The 15,094-nt window shown below is 44.9% G+C and overlaps 2 protein-coding genes across 6 annotated transcripts in view; one reads left to right on the forward strand and one right to left on the reverse strand.

Moving 5' to 3' along the window:
- The window catches only part of LOC144170245 (putative oxidoreductase YtbE), an 11,308-nt gene extending 1,473 nt beyond the window's left edge, over window positions 1-9,835 (forward strand). The window contains exons 2-7 of the mRNA XM_077699912.1: window positions 1,909-1,986; window positions 3,804-4,091; window positions 4,787-4,878; window positions 4,946-5,056; window positions 5,752-5,845; window positions 6,330-9,835. Of these exons, the coding sequence (XP_077556038.1) occupies window positions 1,909-1,986; window positions 3,804-4,091; window positions 4,787-4,878; window positions 4,946-5,056; window positions 5,752-5,845; window positions 6,330-6,475 (809 nt within the window). The 3' untranslated portion in view covers window positions 6,476-9,835. The remainder of the gene's footprint in view (window positions 1-1,908; window positions 1,987-3,803; window positions 4,092-4,786; window positions 4,879-4,945; window positions 5,057-5,751; window positions 5,846-6,329) is intronic.
- Window positions 8,687-15,094, reverse strand: part of LOC144170243 (leucine-rich repeat flightless-interacting protein 2) — a 49,978-nt gene continuing 43,570 nt past the window's right edge. For all 5 annotated transcript variants that reach the window (XM_077699903.1, XM_077699904.1, XM_077699905.1 and 2 more), the window contains 2 exons: window positions 13,159-13,263; window positions 8,687-12,481 (listed from right to left, as the gene is read on the reverse strand). In XM_077699903.1, coding sequence (XP_077556029.1) covers window positions 12,380-12,481; window positions 13,159-13,263 — 207 coding nt within the window. In that variant the 3' untranslated portion in view covers window positions 8,687-12,379. The remainder of the gene's footprint in view (window positions 12,482-13,158; window positions 13,264-15,094) is intronic.

Below are 15,094 nucleotides of genomic sequence, written 5' to 3' on the forward strand. Positions count from 1 at the left end.
AACCTCGGATTGTGGAACATGCCCAGATGGGGAATAGGCCAAGGAGCTGCCTGCAGAAATTAAGCTGTGTCCTGGGTTACTTTAGATATAAAAATGTAAAAATAAAGAAAAAAAAACAAGAAAAACCTTGCAACGTAATAAAAGGGCCAGAAAGAAAAAGGGAATGAAGAAATAGCTGTCTAGCAGGGCAACCGACCTACCATCCCAAGAGAGGAATGAAACGCGAACACAACGTCCCTTCAAAAGTGCAGACTCCTAGGGCCAAGTGCCCGTGAAAAGAACAATAATAGCGGATTACAAGAAACTGATCCGACTAAAAGTATATTGTATGCATGTTAGTTGCAACAAGGGAAAGCCGTGACAATTTAAAAGAAAGTGTTTGATAGTTTCAAAACCTGTGCGAAAAGGACATTAAGGAGATGAAGCCAGACCGGGGTGTTACCTAGCTTGCATTTCGGAAAATTACAGGATTTTGGTTTCGGTAAATGAAAGGTGTGTGTGTGTGTGTGTGTGTGTGAGAGAGAGAGAGAGAGAGAGAGAGAGAGAGAGAGTTCTTTATTAGAGAAGAAAGCCAGGAGGTTTGCCAGAATCTTAACACCGACATGCTACTTGGCGGGGGAATGGGTAAGAAAGGGTAGAAAAGAGAAAAGGCTCTATAGATAACAGGGCAGACGAAAGAGGAGAAAAGAAGTAAAAAAAAGCCCTGTTAGACATCATAGAGTTTGTGTGAACGGTTAAATGAACGTCGTGATCTGAGTAGTATTTTATTATAATCAGAACATGAATGAAAAGCATTCTGCCACTGTATTTCTTACACTTGAAAGCGCCTGAAACTCACCCCTACAGGAAACTGTGAATTGGATATCTCATGACGACAGGGCGAGGTGGAATTCACAAAGCAATCAAAATCTGCTTTTTTTTTTTTGTTCTCTTTTGTCTCTGGTCATCGAAAGGGCCATGAAGACAAAATACAAGTCTGGTTCATTCAAAAGACTGCCTTCAAAAGTCCAATCGCTTCCTATCTTAAGTGTGCGTGACATCACTGGGTCTTGTTGGTGGGACTGGTGTCCGCTGACCAAATGCATCGCCAAGAATAATGACTCTGCAACTGTAGTGGTGCCTCTAGTTCCTTTTGGTCGTATCACTTGAATGCTAACGTGGAGTTAACATACTAGTAGCTGTGTTTTTGCAGTTCCTCCTATCATGTCACTGCTGATGTTGTGCAGCACAAAATTCAGAAGTTTTTTGGTGCTCCTTATCTCTATTTTGGTTAAAAAAAAAAAAAAATCTTTCTGAGCTGAGATAAAGTTGAGTGAGTTACCAAGGGCTAAATTTTTTGAATAAACAAAAGTTGTTCGTCACAGCACGTTTAAAAGCATACCCTCCGAAACAGTGCAGTCAGTACAGTTGTGACAGTCTCAATTTTCACAAGATGAATTGTAGGCACTGTATGCATACAGAAGCTTAAAGCACTGGGGTACTATTCATGCATTACGAGTGCGTACAACTTGTCTGTATGTAAAACAAAACTGAAACGGAGTTGCAGCATATGGTCAGATCGACACCTTACTGAGGGGGAACGCGTATTGTGGAACCGTATACCAAGCCAAGTCTCATCATTATTAATCCGTAGATACTTTGCCTATACCGCGTGCTGCAATTAAACCAACATACACCAAGCCCACGCCACTATGTGTTGCATGTCGTTGGCAAGGGCCCATTCAAATGCAGTGCCGAAACTTGGTACCAGCCAAATCAAGACTGCTGCCACCATGACTTGCAATGTTTAAACGAGTGGCTGCTTCCAGGAAGTATTCTTCTGCACGATGCCTGCATGTACACAGAGTTATTCTCGGCAGTTGGTTCGTAAAGAAAATGTTTCATGGACTGCCTTCCTGTTGAATCCAGTTGGAACGTACCGTATCTCGGAGGCAGCGCTCAAGTCCCTCCTGCCGACCGTGCTGCAGCAGGGGTACCGGCTGATTGGTACGTGACAGCCCTGGAGACTTCTGAGCCTTCCAAGCGCTTCTTTTTTTAAAATTGCTTATTCTAATGTTCTCAGTGCGGGTGTGAAATGCAGAGTGAAAATAGACAGAGGGCCCACAGGTATTGTGAAGGAGGAAAACTTGTGAAAGACTCTACATTGAAAAAAGAGTAAAGATGAATAGTGCAGTCCTTCCTTCCTTTGTCGCATTAGTAGGTTCAGCATGTAAGGGAGAAAACTTGCATGGTAAAAGCATGAGGTAAGAGCACACTGAAATCACTGAGTGATTTATTGATGTAATGTTTTAGCACGTGTTTACTTTCAGTCCCATGTATGCATGTGAAGTACGCGCAGTAAAGAATGCATTTAATAAATAACTACCCTTGCAGTGTGTATCTTGTCATGCCATATGAAAGTGAATATTGTGCTTGTGAGGTCATTCATCTTCAATCTGCTTTGAAGGGTATTCTTTTTTAGTACTTAAAATTGGTCAAACAATTACCGTATTTTCACACGTATGACCCGCCCCTGCATATAATCCGCACCCCCACTTTCATCCCGCCGGAAAAGAAAAAAAAAAATCCTGGCGTATTGCCCGCACATTTGATACAGAAAGGCTGCACCAAAGCTGCTGCTCAAGCAACACATGACGTATTATGCAGACAGAAAAAGCGTACATTTAGCCAGTAGAATACGCTGACTGCAAGGTGAAAGTCACAGTTTACTAATAAAATTCAGTATTTAGAGTGTGCTCTTCCTTGTTTTTTCTTCCTTGTCCTTGTATATTTTGCACAATCGCTGCCATGGAAGGCTTAGTCAGTGTTACTGCGTAGGAGCTTCACGACACAACGCGCATTGCCGTGAAGCTGCACTAAGGAAACAACCCGCGTTTTATGCGCACCTTTACTTTGCCGCTGAAATTTTCGCATTTTTGGTGCGGGTTATACGCGCGAAAATACGGTAGCCGACCAGACATACGGATGGCACTCATGAAGCGTGGTGAGCCAAGATTGGTATTTGTTCTTTGTTGCCACTGTTGCCAAAGCTGTCTGTCGTCACCACTTGTCAACCACAACCATCACTATCTAGGTAGTCAAATATAAATAACTGTGCACTGCTCTGGCTTAATTTGGCATACTGGACCGACACTCTCGAAAAGTGGCAAAGTTAGCATAAAAAAAAGCTAAAGCATTTGAAAAGAATGGAGGGGGGCAGATTGTGGAATTCTCTTCATTCCGTCAGGCAAAAGTAAACAATAAGATGATGCATCTCCCACAGAGGTATCAACTTACGGATGAATGAATGGTCACTGCTGAACCATCAAAGTTGGTTCTGAAAATGGTGTTGCTTCTAGAATTCTGATATTGGTAGTTGGACGGAGCAGAACGGATCACATGAAGTTCTATATGGCACGTGAACCATACTGCAGTGTGAGGATTCAGTGTCACTAGCGGTACACAAGACAGAAAAAATTGCTTCAAAAAACTTATCCTTCAAAATATGGTACATGCATCTGCTTCACCAAAATTGACTGCAAGCTGTTTTCATATGCGTGTGTGTTAATTGCAGTGCATTTACACGTGCATGCTTTGAACGATGTCAGCATATTGCTACCATGCACCAGCACAATGCTACCATATAGTCTGAACATGTGCAAGTAGTCTTGGGCTGCACTTTACAAAGAGTGACATTGCACTGCGAGAAAAATGTTAAAGCTTCCAGGCCCATTACTCTTGCTTTGAATCCTTGGAGGCAAAATGGAGCCTTGATTGCTCCAATGTTGGCCTGAGCAGTGTTTGGGGGGGCTGGGGTGCGCCAGACTCGGCACCGCTGTACAGGAATGAGGCAGCCCTTGTCGCTGCATTGGACTCGCTACCTCAGTACGGACTGCAGAGGTCCGACATTTGGGTGGCCACCAAGGTGCCACCGGTGGCACAAGGCAAGGACAAGTGCCGCGAGTTTGCCCAGGGGATCATCGAGCGCCTGGGCAAGCCAGACCTGCTGCTGCTGCACTGGCCCGGGGTGCAGGGGCTCAAACCCAGCGACCCTGAACAGGCCAAACTGCGCAAGGAGAGCTGGATCGAGCTGGAGAGCCTGTATAAGCAAGGTGGGGTGCCTTGCCATTGCGGGTACACGACTGCTCGTCGCAAGGGCTGTTACCGTGGCACAGTAAAGAGAGCCTTGTTTCATTCCTATGTGCCGGCTGTTTGCAAACTTTGCTGGGTTGGTCCACTTGGCCTTCTCAGTAAATTATTTTAGTTTTGAGCAGGCTTCTTTGATCATTGCGTTCATGGCAGCTCCAGTTCAGGTATTTTTTTAAAGAAAGTACCCTGCACAAGTCAGTGCCTCATTCTTTTGATGACAGTAGTTGCAAGCAATTAACTTACCTCAGATTCAAAATTGGCGTGTGCATAGCATGAAATAAGTTGCGAACCCCATCAACTGTTGGTTTGCTGTCAGTTTTCAACATTGCATGTGCCTTTTAGGTGCTCTGAATTTCACATTGGTTTCACAAGTACCCTCATTTCAGGTTCCTACACGTCTTGGGTCACATTTAGGCAGTAGTGATGATGTGTCCATTGTCTGCTCACCCTTTGTATGTTTAAATCACAGCAGCTACATTACAGTCTTGTAAAGCTAGTGCAGATACCATAGCAAATGGTCACTTCCGATTAAAGGAACTGCATTTAGTTTCCGAGCCGATCCCCTGGAAAGACGCTTGTCATCTGATAGCATAGTGTCGTTGCGACCTCGGATGATTCTTGGGAAAGCAGCTCAGAGGGAGTGAACGTACTGCTGCAGGCAAGGTGGGTGCCATTGGAGTCTCCAACTACGCCATCAAGCACCTCCAGGAGCTGCTGACCTACTGCAGTGTCCGACCCGTCGTGAACCAGGTGAGTGCCGTTGTGGTTGGCACTGCCAGGCTTGGTACAGAGCATCAGGGGTGCTCCTCGGGGGCAGGTGGAGTTCCACCCACACCTGGTGCAAGCCGACCTGCTGCGCTACTGCAAGGAGCACCAGATCGTGCTGCAGGCCTACTCGCCCCTGGGGGCGGCAGCGGGAGTCAGCGCTGTGAGTGCCCGAGCTTCATTATTACTGCAGTGTTGCGCTCCCTGGAGCTTTACTTATTTCTGACTCGCTTTCAGATTGAGGTTTTGTATGCTGTACACCTGAGCCATTAGGTGCGCCTTGGTGCAGGTGATCTGTCATTTGGATAAAAATCTTGGCACATTTTTTTTCACGCAGTCAGAAAATCAACCATCGCAACTGGGAACTGAACCCACACTCTCGTGCTCAGTAGCGCAACGCCTTACCCACTGAGCCATTGTAACAGGCCATCATTTTTTGCCTCTGTGTTGCCATGTGGCGTAGTAGCAGTCGATGAAGGAGCTATCGCAGTGGCATTGTGAGAAAAAGTTAACTCTGCAAAACACCGTTGCTATGCCAGTTGTGCCATTTTTCATTTGTCAAGACGTGATGAAATCGCGTTTCAATTTGGGACACAGTAGGAAACGTGAAACGTGAACGCCCGAGGTCACGCTCGTTGGGCAAACAATAAATACTCGAGTGTCAAATTATTGCCACATCAGGAAATACTCAACAGTTTGACTTAAAAGGAGCCTAGGTGCTGATAAACTTGGTAAAACTCCTGTTATGTTACAAAGGCTCCTTGCATTATTATTGCTAGTTTAAGTTAAGTAGTGTAATATTTAAACCATTAGCTCAACCCAGTGGAACACAGCTGTTGCACTTTGGTTTGATCATAGATGCTCCAAGAGCCAGCAGTGGTGGAAATCGCCGGCCGGCACCAAAAGACACCAGCGCAGGTCGTTCTTCGATGGGCCCTTCAACTTGGTGTAGGTGCGGCACTATTCCATATTATGCCTTACAAAAAAGCTACTCCGTGGTTGCCTGAACTTACCTAGATGGGCATGTCAGCGAAAGGTTGCTTGAATGCACTAAAAATACCACGTTGTAACCAGTTCGTGGTCTGACTCCAGCTGTTATCCTTCACTGAAGCAGTAATTGCCTCAGACTATACCATAGCCAAGTTTCTTGCTAAGGAAATCAAGTGGTTAGGCTGTCCCCAACTTTTCTTCAGTTTTAATAATATGGCAGCGATGCTCATTGAAGTAACCACCGAGCATGTTGCGGCCTGCAAAGATCAAGCTCAGAGTCTGCTCATGGAGTAAAACTCGCCATTTGAACAATTCTGGCTTGAAACACCCGCTGTTTGTTATTCACATCAGCCGTGAAGCAGCTTGCCTGGATAGTTGCATCGACTTTCTCACTAGGGGAAGGCTGAAACAATTCTGATCTCTGTCAAATCATGCCCCTCTTCCAGCCATCATCCCCAAGTCCAGCAATGCACAGCGGATCGAAGAAAATGCGAAGATCTTCGACTTCTCTCTCACGGAGGATGAAGTGACCAAAATCAGTAGCTTGGACAAGAACAAACACTACTGCTGGGACCCCACGAGCATTGCATGAGGAAGCGACTGATGGCACAGGCTGTTTTTTTTGCTTCCTTTATCGTGCAGGTACCAGGGCCACGCAGCTACAAAAATTTTGAAAATTACATGAATTTTAGCTTTTTGGCCCTGCCCATTTGAAGGCATACTTAAATTAAGGCACTTTACTTTTGTCATGTTACCACCAGACTGGCCTCTTCCATGAATATGAAATTTCAATTCGAAGTGGCATAAAAGACAGTCAACTGAGCCACTTGGAAGTGTACAATTCTACGCAACCCTATGCTAGTCTGTATTGCACACCCCAAGTTACCGTTATAGGACAATGGGACAGTGAAGAAAGAGCTGAAAGCGGATGATCCGTCCCGGCACACTTTTTGTCTTCTGCATTGCTCGTCGTGCATTGGCAATTAAGTTGGTGTACTTTGGCAGTTGCTGTAGTTAGGTGAGCTCAATCAAGTGTTGCTTCCGTCAAATGTGCGTAGAAAGTCTAGGTCGTTTTGCAGCTCAGTGGAAAGCTTTGAAGGGACAGACAACTGATTTTTGTTGAGTATATTTTCTTTATCCCAAATGAAAGGGCATCACTTGAACGATTTTGCTGATAAATAAAAAAACGGAGACACTGACCAAAAGAAACTGTTAAAAACTTTAAAAACCATAGAACTTTTGAAACCATAGAATTTTCGAAAAGCCATAGAACTTTTGAAATCGGAATTTTTAGATCTACCAGCCATACGTGAGCCATGTGGCAACATACTTTTAACTGCACATAAGATTAAAAAGGGTATTTAAAAACTTGCTCCTGGCTGGAACAACAATAATGAGCAACATTTCATATTCCTTCATGTGGTTTTTAATTTTAAATCACACTTTGAAATCAACGGAGTTGTTTGTCATGTTTAGACACTACGTGTTGCCATATTTTATACTTCGGAAGTTTTAGTGCAAAATTAAAATTATTTCTGCCGATTTATTTAAAAATTCCTCATGGTTGCCTCACTATATAAAACGCTGGCTTTCATATGAGCTAGATGACATGCACTCCACAAAAATCAGTAGTCTGTCCCTTTCAGTGCAAGAGCGAGCAGATGTTCAGTGTGAACACAATATAATGCAATGGTCCGTCTACATGTAGCACTATGAAGGTATCCATAACTTGTGACACAAAGCAGAGTGCCCAGGTTTGCTACACCTTGTGAAGGGAAAGAGGTGGCCTTCGTGTTCGGACTTGGATGCTTGTACCACAAATGTTCAGCATGTTAAGCGTTTAACTGTGGAGTGTACGGTATCATGGCATGGCTGTAATGAGGCATTTGTATTCTAGGCCGACTGCACCGCCACCCAACGTTTTTATCGACAAAAGCGGCTTGCCCAACTGTATAGAGATGAGCTCATTACCTTTTTGGTATAGTATAGTGCTGTCACTGAACTGCAATGTTCCGGGCTGATTTTTGCAATCGACTGGCACTTTGTCAGGCCCCTTATACACTAGTTGCTGTATGGCTTAGCGGCAACTGCACGTAGTTTAGCAGAGAGTTGGAAACGAACAGTAATAACGTGCACACAACTGTTGACTCTGCCCTTTCCTCCCGCTGTTAACGCATCAATAGAGGGTGCATTCATTTCCTCACACGTCGCCTAACAAGTGACCAAAAATCTCTACTGATTTGGGCAGGTGCACCTGATGTTCCAAAAATTATAAGCGTGTATTTCTCACCCCCCCCCCCCCCCCCCCCCACCCCTTTTTCCACGCTGCTGTGGCATAACAAAATGAAACAGCAGTCGCTCTCTGCAAAGACCCACAATTCCTTTCCATTTACAGCATGAAATGCAGCAATACGAATGCTATATTTGTCGCTCTGCAGTATCTGCGATGTGATGGCTCCAAGAGACTGGAATGGTCGCGTTTATTTTGCAACCCTTTTGAAAAGTTGAAGATTGGATGAAGGTGACAAAGTGACCAGTGCTAGCAAAAATGTAGATGCGCCCACTTACATATTGTGCCTTCATATTAGACTGATGTAAAAAAAAAAAATGTACAACTACAACAGAAACCAATGTGGGTGTATGTTCATACAATTCAACAGCAGCAGTGCATTCATTTTACGATCACTACTACTCGAAGAACAGCTCAAGGCACCTGCACAATGATTTTCATGGCTACTGCACGCATATTAGAGCTACCAGTGCTGTAAATACACAAAAGCGAATTAAAGAAGAAACGTAAAGGTGGTTGAAGTCTTTTTATTTGCACAAAGTATTCGCGCACTTTCCCTTATCTTAGTTGCACACTTTGAGCCATTTCTCGATTGTTACTTAGCAAGACGAACCATGGAAAAGTGGCGAAAGCTATCACCTTGGTGTAAAGGCCTTTATCCCCCTCCAAGGGCATCCTCTCGTACAATTTCAAAGAGACACGGTGAGCTTCACAATATCAGGATAACTAAAAAAGGACGAGCTTCGTTATTGCAAAAGGTTTGCTAGTATGGTGAGAAAGTGCAATTGGAGGTTAGAAATTCTCACACCCTCCGCTCTTTGCTTGGGCAACAGCGTCGCACAATTCATGACGAAACCTAGAACAAAATTAAGGTACAAGGAGAGAGGTGGGAATTGCGCTCATCAAAGGAGAGGCACAGTGGTTCACACGTGAACGTTTGTTCCAGCACCACACTTTATGGCACAACCTGTGTAAGGGACAGGCCACGTCTGGACCCAGCTTCAAATATCCCCCCGTTTCATAGGAAAACTGATACACGACGCCTTGCATCTAGCCTTGCTTTCCCACTTGCCTAGAAACGTGGCCTCAAATAACGCAAACTCAAGGCTTAGTTTAGAAAGCTGTTTCTACGTACGTTTGACACGATGGCTTGCAATTTAAAAAAAATAACACCGTAGAACTGCCTGCACTATTAAAGCAAAAATGTTCAACAGTACAGAGGACAGTTAAAAAAAAAAAAAGGTTGCTATTTGCAACAGCCCCCGCAATATCGACTAAGCTGGGAAGAAACACCGATGCCTTGGCAAGTAATTGGCACTCATTGGGAACATCACAGCACACGCAAATTTTTTTTTAGAAACAACGCGGAAAAGAAGGCAAGCTGAAGAGACATGTGCAAATATTGCAGTCACAAATGTCACGCTTAAAAAGTTTCACCATGACAAGCTTTACAGAGGTTGGGTTTTGCCACGAATCTCAGGTGCACGTCAAAATATACATGCAACTACACCCCGAAAAGACATTGCACTTAGAGTAGTAACCTCTGTGACGCAAACGCTTAATTAAGCAACTTGATTGGATCGATGCATTTGTCTTCTACACACTTCAGGAAGCGCTCTTTCAATCATGTTTAGGCGCCAGCAAAAACTCTGGCTTCACACATGAAGAAATGGCGGGAAGTACAAAACGGTGCACATTAATGCAAATCCTAAGTCTTCACAAGCTTATTGAATGGTAGAAATGCACTGTGTGCAAGTGTGTTCACCTTCAGCTGCTGTTATGCCTATGCCGAAGCCCGTTTCGTTGCGTCAATTCCCGTAGGGTCCCTATTCCCGACTTTGCCAGGAAGCGGTTTTCAGCACAGAGCCAAGAAGCGTTTTCCGTTAGGATTTCTGTCTTGTCAGCGTTTCCAAGCTAACAAATGAGCCTTGCGTGATACCGCAAAGTGGATGCATTACATCTTGTGCCGTCGTTGCAGTAAATATTTTTTCAGGAGTTTGGGTCTCCCAGGTCTTGAAACACTTCAATTTGTCATTTCGTGAAAACATTTGGACACTAAAACAGCGAGCATGTTTCATTCTGAGTTAGACGATGCATTTCAAACCAATAGTAGAAAAACTGTGTCCCACCACTTTATTTCTGCAGCACTAATGTTGCAATAACGTTTGAATGTTTAAAAGCAATGCAGCATGATGCCGGAGCTTGGCACCATGTTCTGTAATCAGCAGTAACAGCGGTCCTTGCAAGGACAGTGTTTGTTGCAGTGCAGATGGTTTTGGAAGGGGGGTTCCAATGAATGTTTGTTGAATGCATTGGGAGCATTTAGGTTGCCTTTTTCGACGAACACTCACTTGTCTGACAGACTTCATCACCCAAATGTTTTAATTTAACAAAATAAATAATTGCATACTTTCTAGAGCTCAGGCACAGAAGAGAGCAACTGAAACAGTAGCAGTAAACAACCACATTGCAGACAGGTGCTGCCAGTGTTGGAACAGTTTGTCTCTCTTATGCCTGTGCTACACGACCGTTTCAAAGGCCTTCTGAAGGCCGTTGAACCAATTGTCTATAGAGTGTCCCATTGTAAATATATTAGGCGCACTTGTAAGCGAGTGTTCAATTGTAAATTGAAAGTTGCCGCATAGCACAGGCATTATTTGCCTGTTCAGAAAATCTCGGAAAGGTTCGTAGGCCGTTCATGACTGCTCTTATAATAGAAATTCTATGGGAAAATAAGATAGAGCTGCTCTGTGCAGTCCTGAGCACCCCAAATGTGACAAATCGAACAAAGTGTCAACATTTGCAATTGTATATTCAAAGCCTCACGCTAAGATGGCACTTCAACTAGTGAAATGCAAACATACATAGGTATATCTTTATTTTCCAGAAAAAAAACTGCATGGTCTCTTGGGCTAAACACTACCTAAGCCCACTAGTATGTTGTGAGCAGTAAAGAGATGGTCTTGCAGTTGGTTCCTAGGCTCTTCCATATAACCCAACCACCCCAAGCTGCCCACTGATAGTCGCTTAGCACAGTCACGGGCTTGCATTTCAAGAAATAATGATTGTGCTGTTAGCGAATGCATGGCAAGTGCTGTGTTCAAATGTCAATACCGGTTTGACGAGAGATTTCCTTTACCAAAGCGGAATAATACAAGGGTAAAAATAGGGCCGCGTCCTGCAGTTAGCAAATACTACACGTCGTTTGCACAGGAGATAATTGTGTACAATGTTGCTTGCACATTACTTGAGCTTAGTTCTAGCTTCACGAATGAGGGTTTCTTGTTTTCTCCCTTATTTGAAATTCTATAAGTGCCCACAGGACCCGAAATGTCGTTTTATGCAATATTTCGCAAGAAATTAATCAGCTTTTGCACGCTTTCACCACCACGACGGATACCTTGTGCACAAATTGCACAATGGCAGCTTCCGGCCAAAGTCGAGAATAGCTCCCCCGTTGGGGCTCATGCAGCTTACGCCATTCAACAGAAAAGTGGTGCTGTTATACACCTGTAAACTTTACAAAGGCAAACCAGGCAACCAGTGCCTAGCACTAGACACACTTCATACTTACGTTAACATCCCGGGACATAAAAAACGCTTTCTCAAAATAAACTCAAGGAACAGTTTTTCACCAGCATCATTTAATTAAGGAGAGCCAGCTGGGCTGCCCTGATGCAGCTCCTGCGGTCACACCTCGACAGGACGGAGAAGGCAAGCCAGCAGTGTTTTTGTATTTTCCCCCACCGTTACAGTCATTGGCATCCAAAAGTTTCGCCACTGTCACGCATGTCACAACTTTTGCTGCAGTGCTGTGTGACCGCCATGCTTAACAGTAACACTTTGCTGGGAGAGGGAGACAGAGAAAAAAAGTGTACGACGGCTTCCCAAGTCTCCCCCATCTCTGGATATGTACAGGATTCTAAAAGAACTGCAGGAACGCTATGCCACAGGCTCAGTACTCCGAACCGACAGAGCACAGTGAACGTTGGCTAACTAATGCCCCACAAAAAGGCGCTGGCAGAGCCTGCGGCGTGTAAAAATGAGCCTCGTTTCTCGCACACCTTGCGTCACGCGCCAAAAGAGGGCTGGAAGAAAAAAAAAAGCGCAGGCCGTGTGACAATAAGTTAAAGCCCCTCCACAGTCACCCCCCCCCCCCTGTACACAAGCTCTGGTCAGCACTGTGCATTGCACACAATGGGAAAGTCACTTGAGGCTGTTCCGTGCTGACTTGAGCTTGTCGATGCGCTTCTGGAGATGCTTGTTGGCCGTCTCCAACTCCTCAATCCTGGCCTGGGCCTCCCGGCACTGGAAACAGGTCAAGCGCACCAGTTAAACGCTCTGGATCAGGAAGGGAGACCGTGATCACCAGTTTCACACAGTATGTGGCATTCGGAACAGGTTAAGCGCACAAGCTAAAAGCTCTGGATCAGGAAACGAGTCTTGTAAAGCTCATAAGAACAGGAGCACTGGCTTCCAGTTCCACACAGTGGGCCTCCTCAATTATAACTCCCGGAATGTCTGCAGACTGCCCAAGACGTGATCCGGCGCTCAATTTCCTCATTTATTCCTAGTCAACCTCCAGTCTGAGGGCAGGCCTTGGACTGCTTGCGGACTATCCAGGACTGGATGCCCAGTATCCAGAATGCCCAGTATACGGCACACAAAGCAATGATGTTAACAAGCGGACAAAGGAAGTACAAAGACATAGAACCCTTCCATGCAAGTTGCACACATTAGTTTAAAATGGCAGGGAAACGCCCCATTTAGCGAATTTTCTGTAGATGAGGGCCCACAAATTAATTTTGACAGCACTGAGTCCTGTGGCACTCACCGAGCATCACGTACATAGGTGGTTTCACACACTGCTACCACCAGAAGCACAGTCGTGACTACACATGACAAGATGAGCATGCTCATGCATAGAACCAGAACACCTTTGAGACCATGCTGCTTGCTTCTGCATCCCCCAGTGAGACGCTCACCTCCCTCTGCAGCTTGCGCTTCTCGGCCTTGAGGTCGTCTTCAAGCTTCTCAGATTCCTCGAGTGTGGCCTTGAAGCGCACCACCTGCGTCTCCAGCCGCGACACCTGCACGCGGCGGGGCAGCAGTTTAATCCTCGCTGACGGCACAAGGAAACTGAGCCAAAGCTGATCAGGCACAAAGCGTGATGGGCTGCTGGCATAAGACAATCGCACCAAGTTGGGTCAGTTTTGGCACAATAGCATCTCGGCAACTAGACAGGAGACAGAGAGAGAGCTGTTGTATGCTGCTGTTCAAACATTTTGCTGACTTGCAGTAACATATTTGCTCGCATAATTCGTACAACGCATATTCAGGGGGGGCATTCTATACACGAGGTTAACATTTTCACTTTTCTTCTTCCCCGCTGAAAATTCAACTTTTATCTTCTTCCACATAGCGGGAACGATTTTTCTAACCTCTGTGAACTTTAAAGCACTGTGAAATGAAGTGCAGATCCGCGGAGAGTGTTCGGTCCCGATTTCAGTTACAGAAGACACTCGTTTTAAAAAAAAATGCCTCAACCTGATTCTACTGTGTGTTAGAAGCCACTCAAAATGCAGAAACAAGTGCTCAACCATGTATCTAAAGGCTCCCTATATGCGGAGTTGTCTACATTCGCCTGCCTCAAGTGTGCCGCTCTATCAGCACTCAGAGTCGACCGCCTCGTGGGTTGGCGCCAAAGGGCATTGTGCTTGCTCCAGGAGAACTAATTACAAGACAACATGGTAAAGGACCATCGATGTAGCTTGTCCTAAGCATGTGTGAAATGGGTGTACTCCGGCATATGCCGAATGCATTTCTACGCGCTTGTTGCACTGAAGTCTATGCAAACCAGATATCTGCACACTGCTCCTGTGCACTCTGCGAGCTGAAACCAGTTCTGCTTGCTCATTTTGGTGGACAGCTGGTTGACCAGCGGAGTTGATAGCAAGAACGGGGTTCCGTGTATTCCCTATACAGTAGAATCTCGATAAACAGTAATCGCTTAAACAGAATTGCAACTTAAACGGAACTGTAGCCTGTAAGTTGGTTGGTTTTGTATTCAGATAAGTAAAAAAACTTTCGGTAATCGAACTGAAATTTCCGCCTCACCATATAAACGGAACCGGAAACGGAGCTTCTCGTCAAACCCATGGCCAACAACATAAGCTTTTTCCGCTTCCAACTGTTTTGTTTTTTTTTTTTATTTTTCTTTTAAGCCTCATTGGCCTCGTAAGCCTTGTCTCATTAGTAGTCAGCCGTATTAGCCCGACGAATGCAACATCACAGTTCTTGTTCTAGTCGTTCGGTCTTGATTCAAGTCGCCGAGGTTACATGGCATAGCTGCTGTCGTCCCATTCATGCCATCGTGGTGCAATTCGTGCTTCATTACTGTGTCGCCGTCCCTTAAATTCGGTGGCTCGTAAGCACTTGCCAAGTCGAGGACTGAGGCGCGCACACCATGTGCTTGCATTAGAAAATAGAGGATCTCACTCTTGACTTTGAAAGTGGCTCTTCGATGCATTTTCACGCATTTTTTAGGACACAGTGACTAACTGTTGCCAAATATACTTTACGAATGTTGTGCCTAAACCACTTGTAGTTTTCTTTCTTTCTGAAAAACTATCAGCTACATTCACCTTCCAGTGCTTAGAGTTCCATGAAATGCCCTTAGGAGTGTGTATGCACATAAATTTGCACTTTTGCACATCTCTCTCAGTAAACGGAACTCCTGCTAAATGGAACGAATTTTTTCGGTCCCTTGAAGTTTCGTTTATTGAGAGCATACTGTACATTTATTCGCAGGTTGAAAATGGTTTGTCATGTTAAAAAAAAAAGCCCTGCTTTAACATTCTTTACATTGATGAAATTTAATTGTCAGAAATGGCAAGTGCGAGCTTTGATTAACGGCGGTCC

Source organism: Haemaphysalis longicornis, unplaced genomic scaffold, assembly GCF_048455015.1.
Source record: "Haemaphysalis longicornis isolate Haplotype H1 unplaced genomic scaffold, Haemaphysalis longicornis Haplotype H1 scaffold_2, whole genome shotgun sequence".
NCBI lineage: Eukaryota > Metazoa > Arthropoda > Arachnida > Ixodida > Ixodidae > Haemaphysalis > Haemaphysalis longicornis.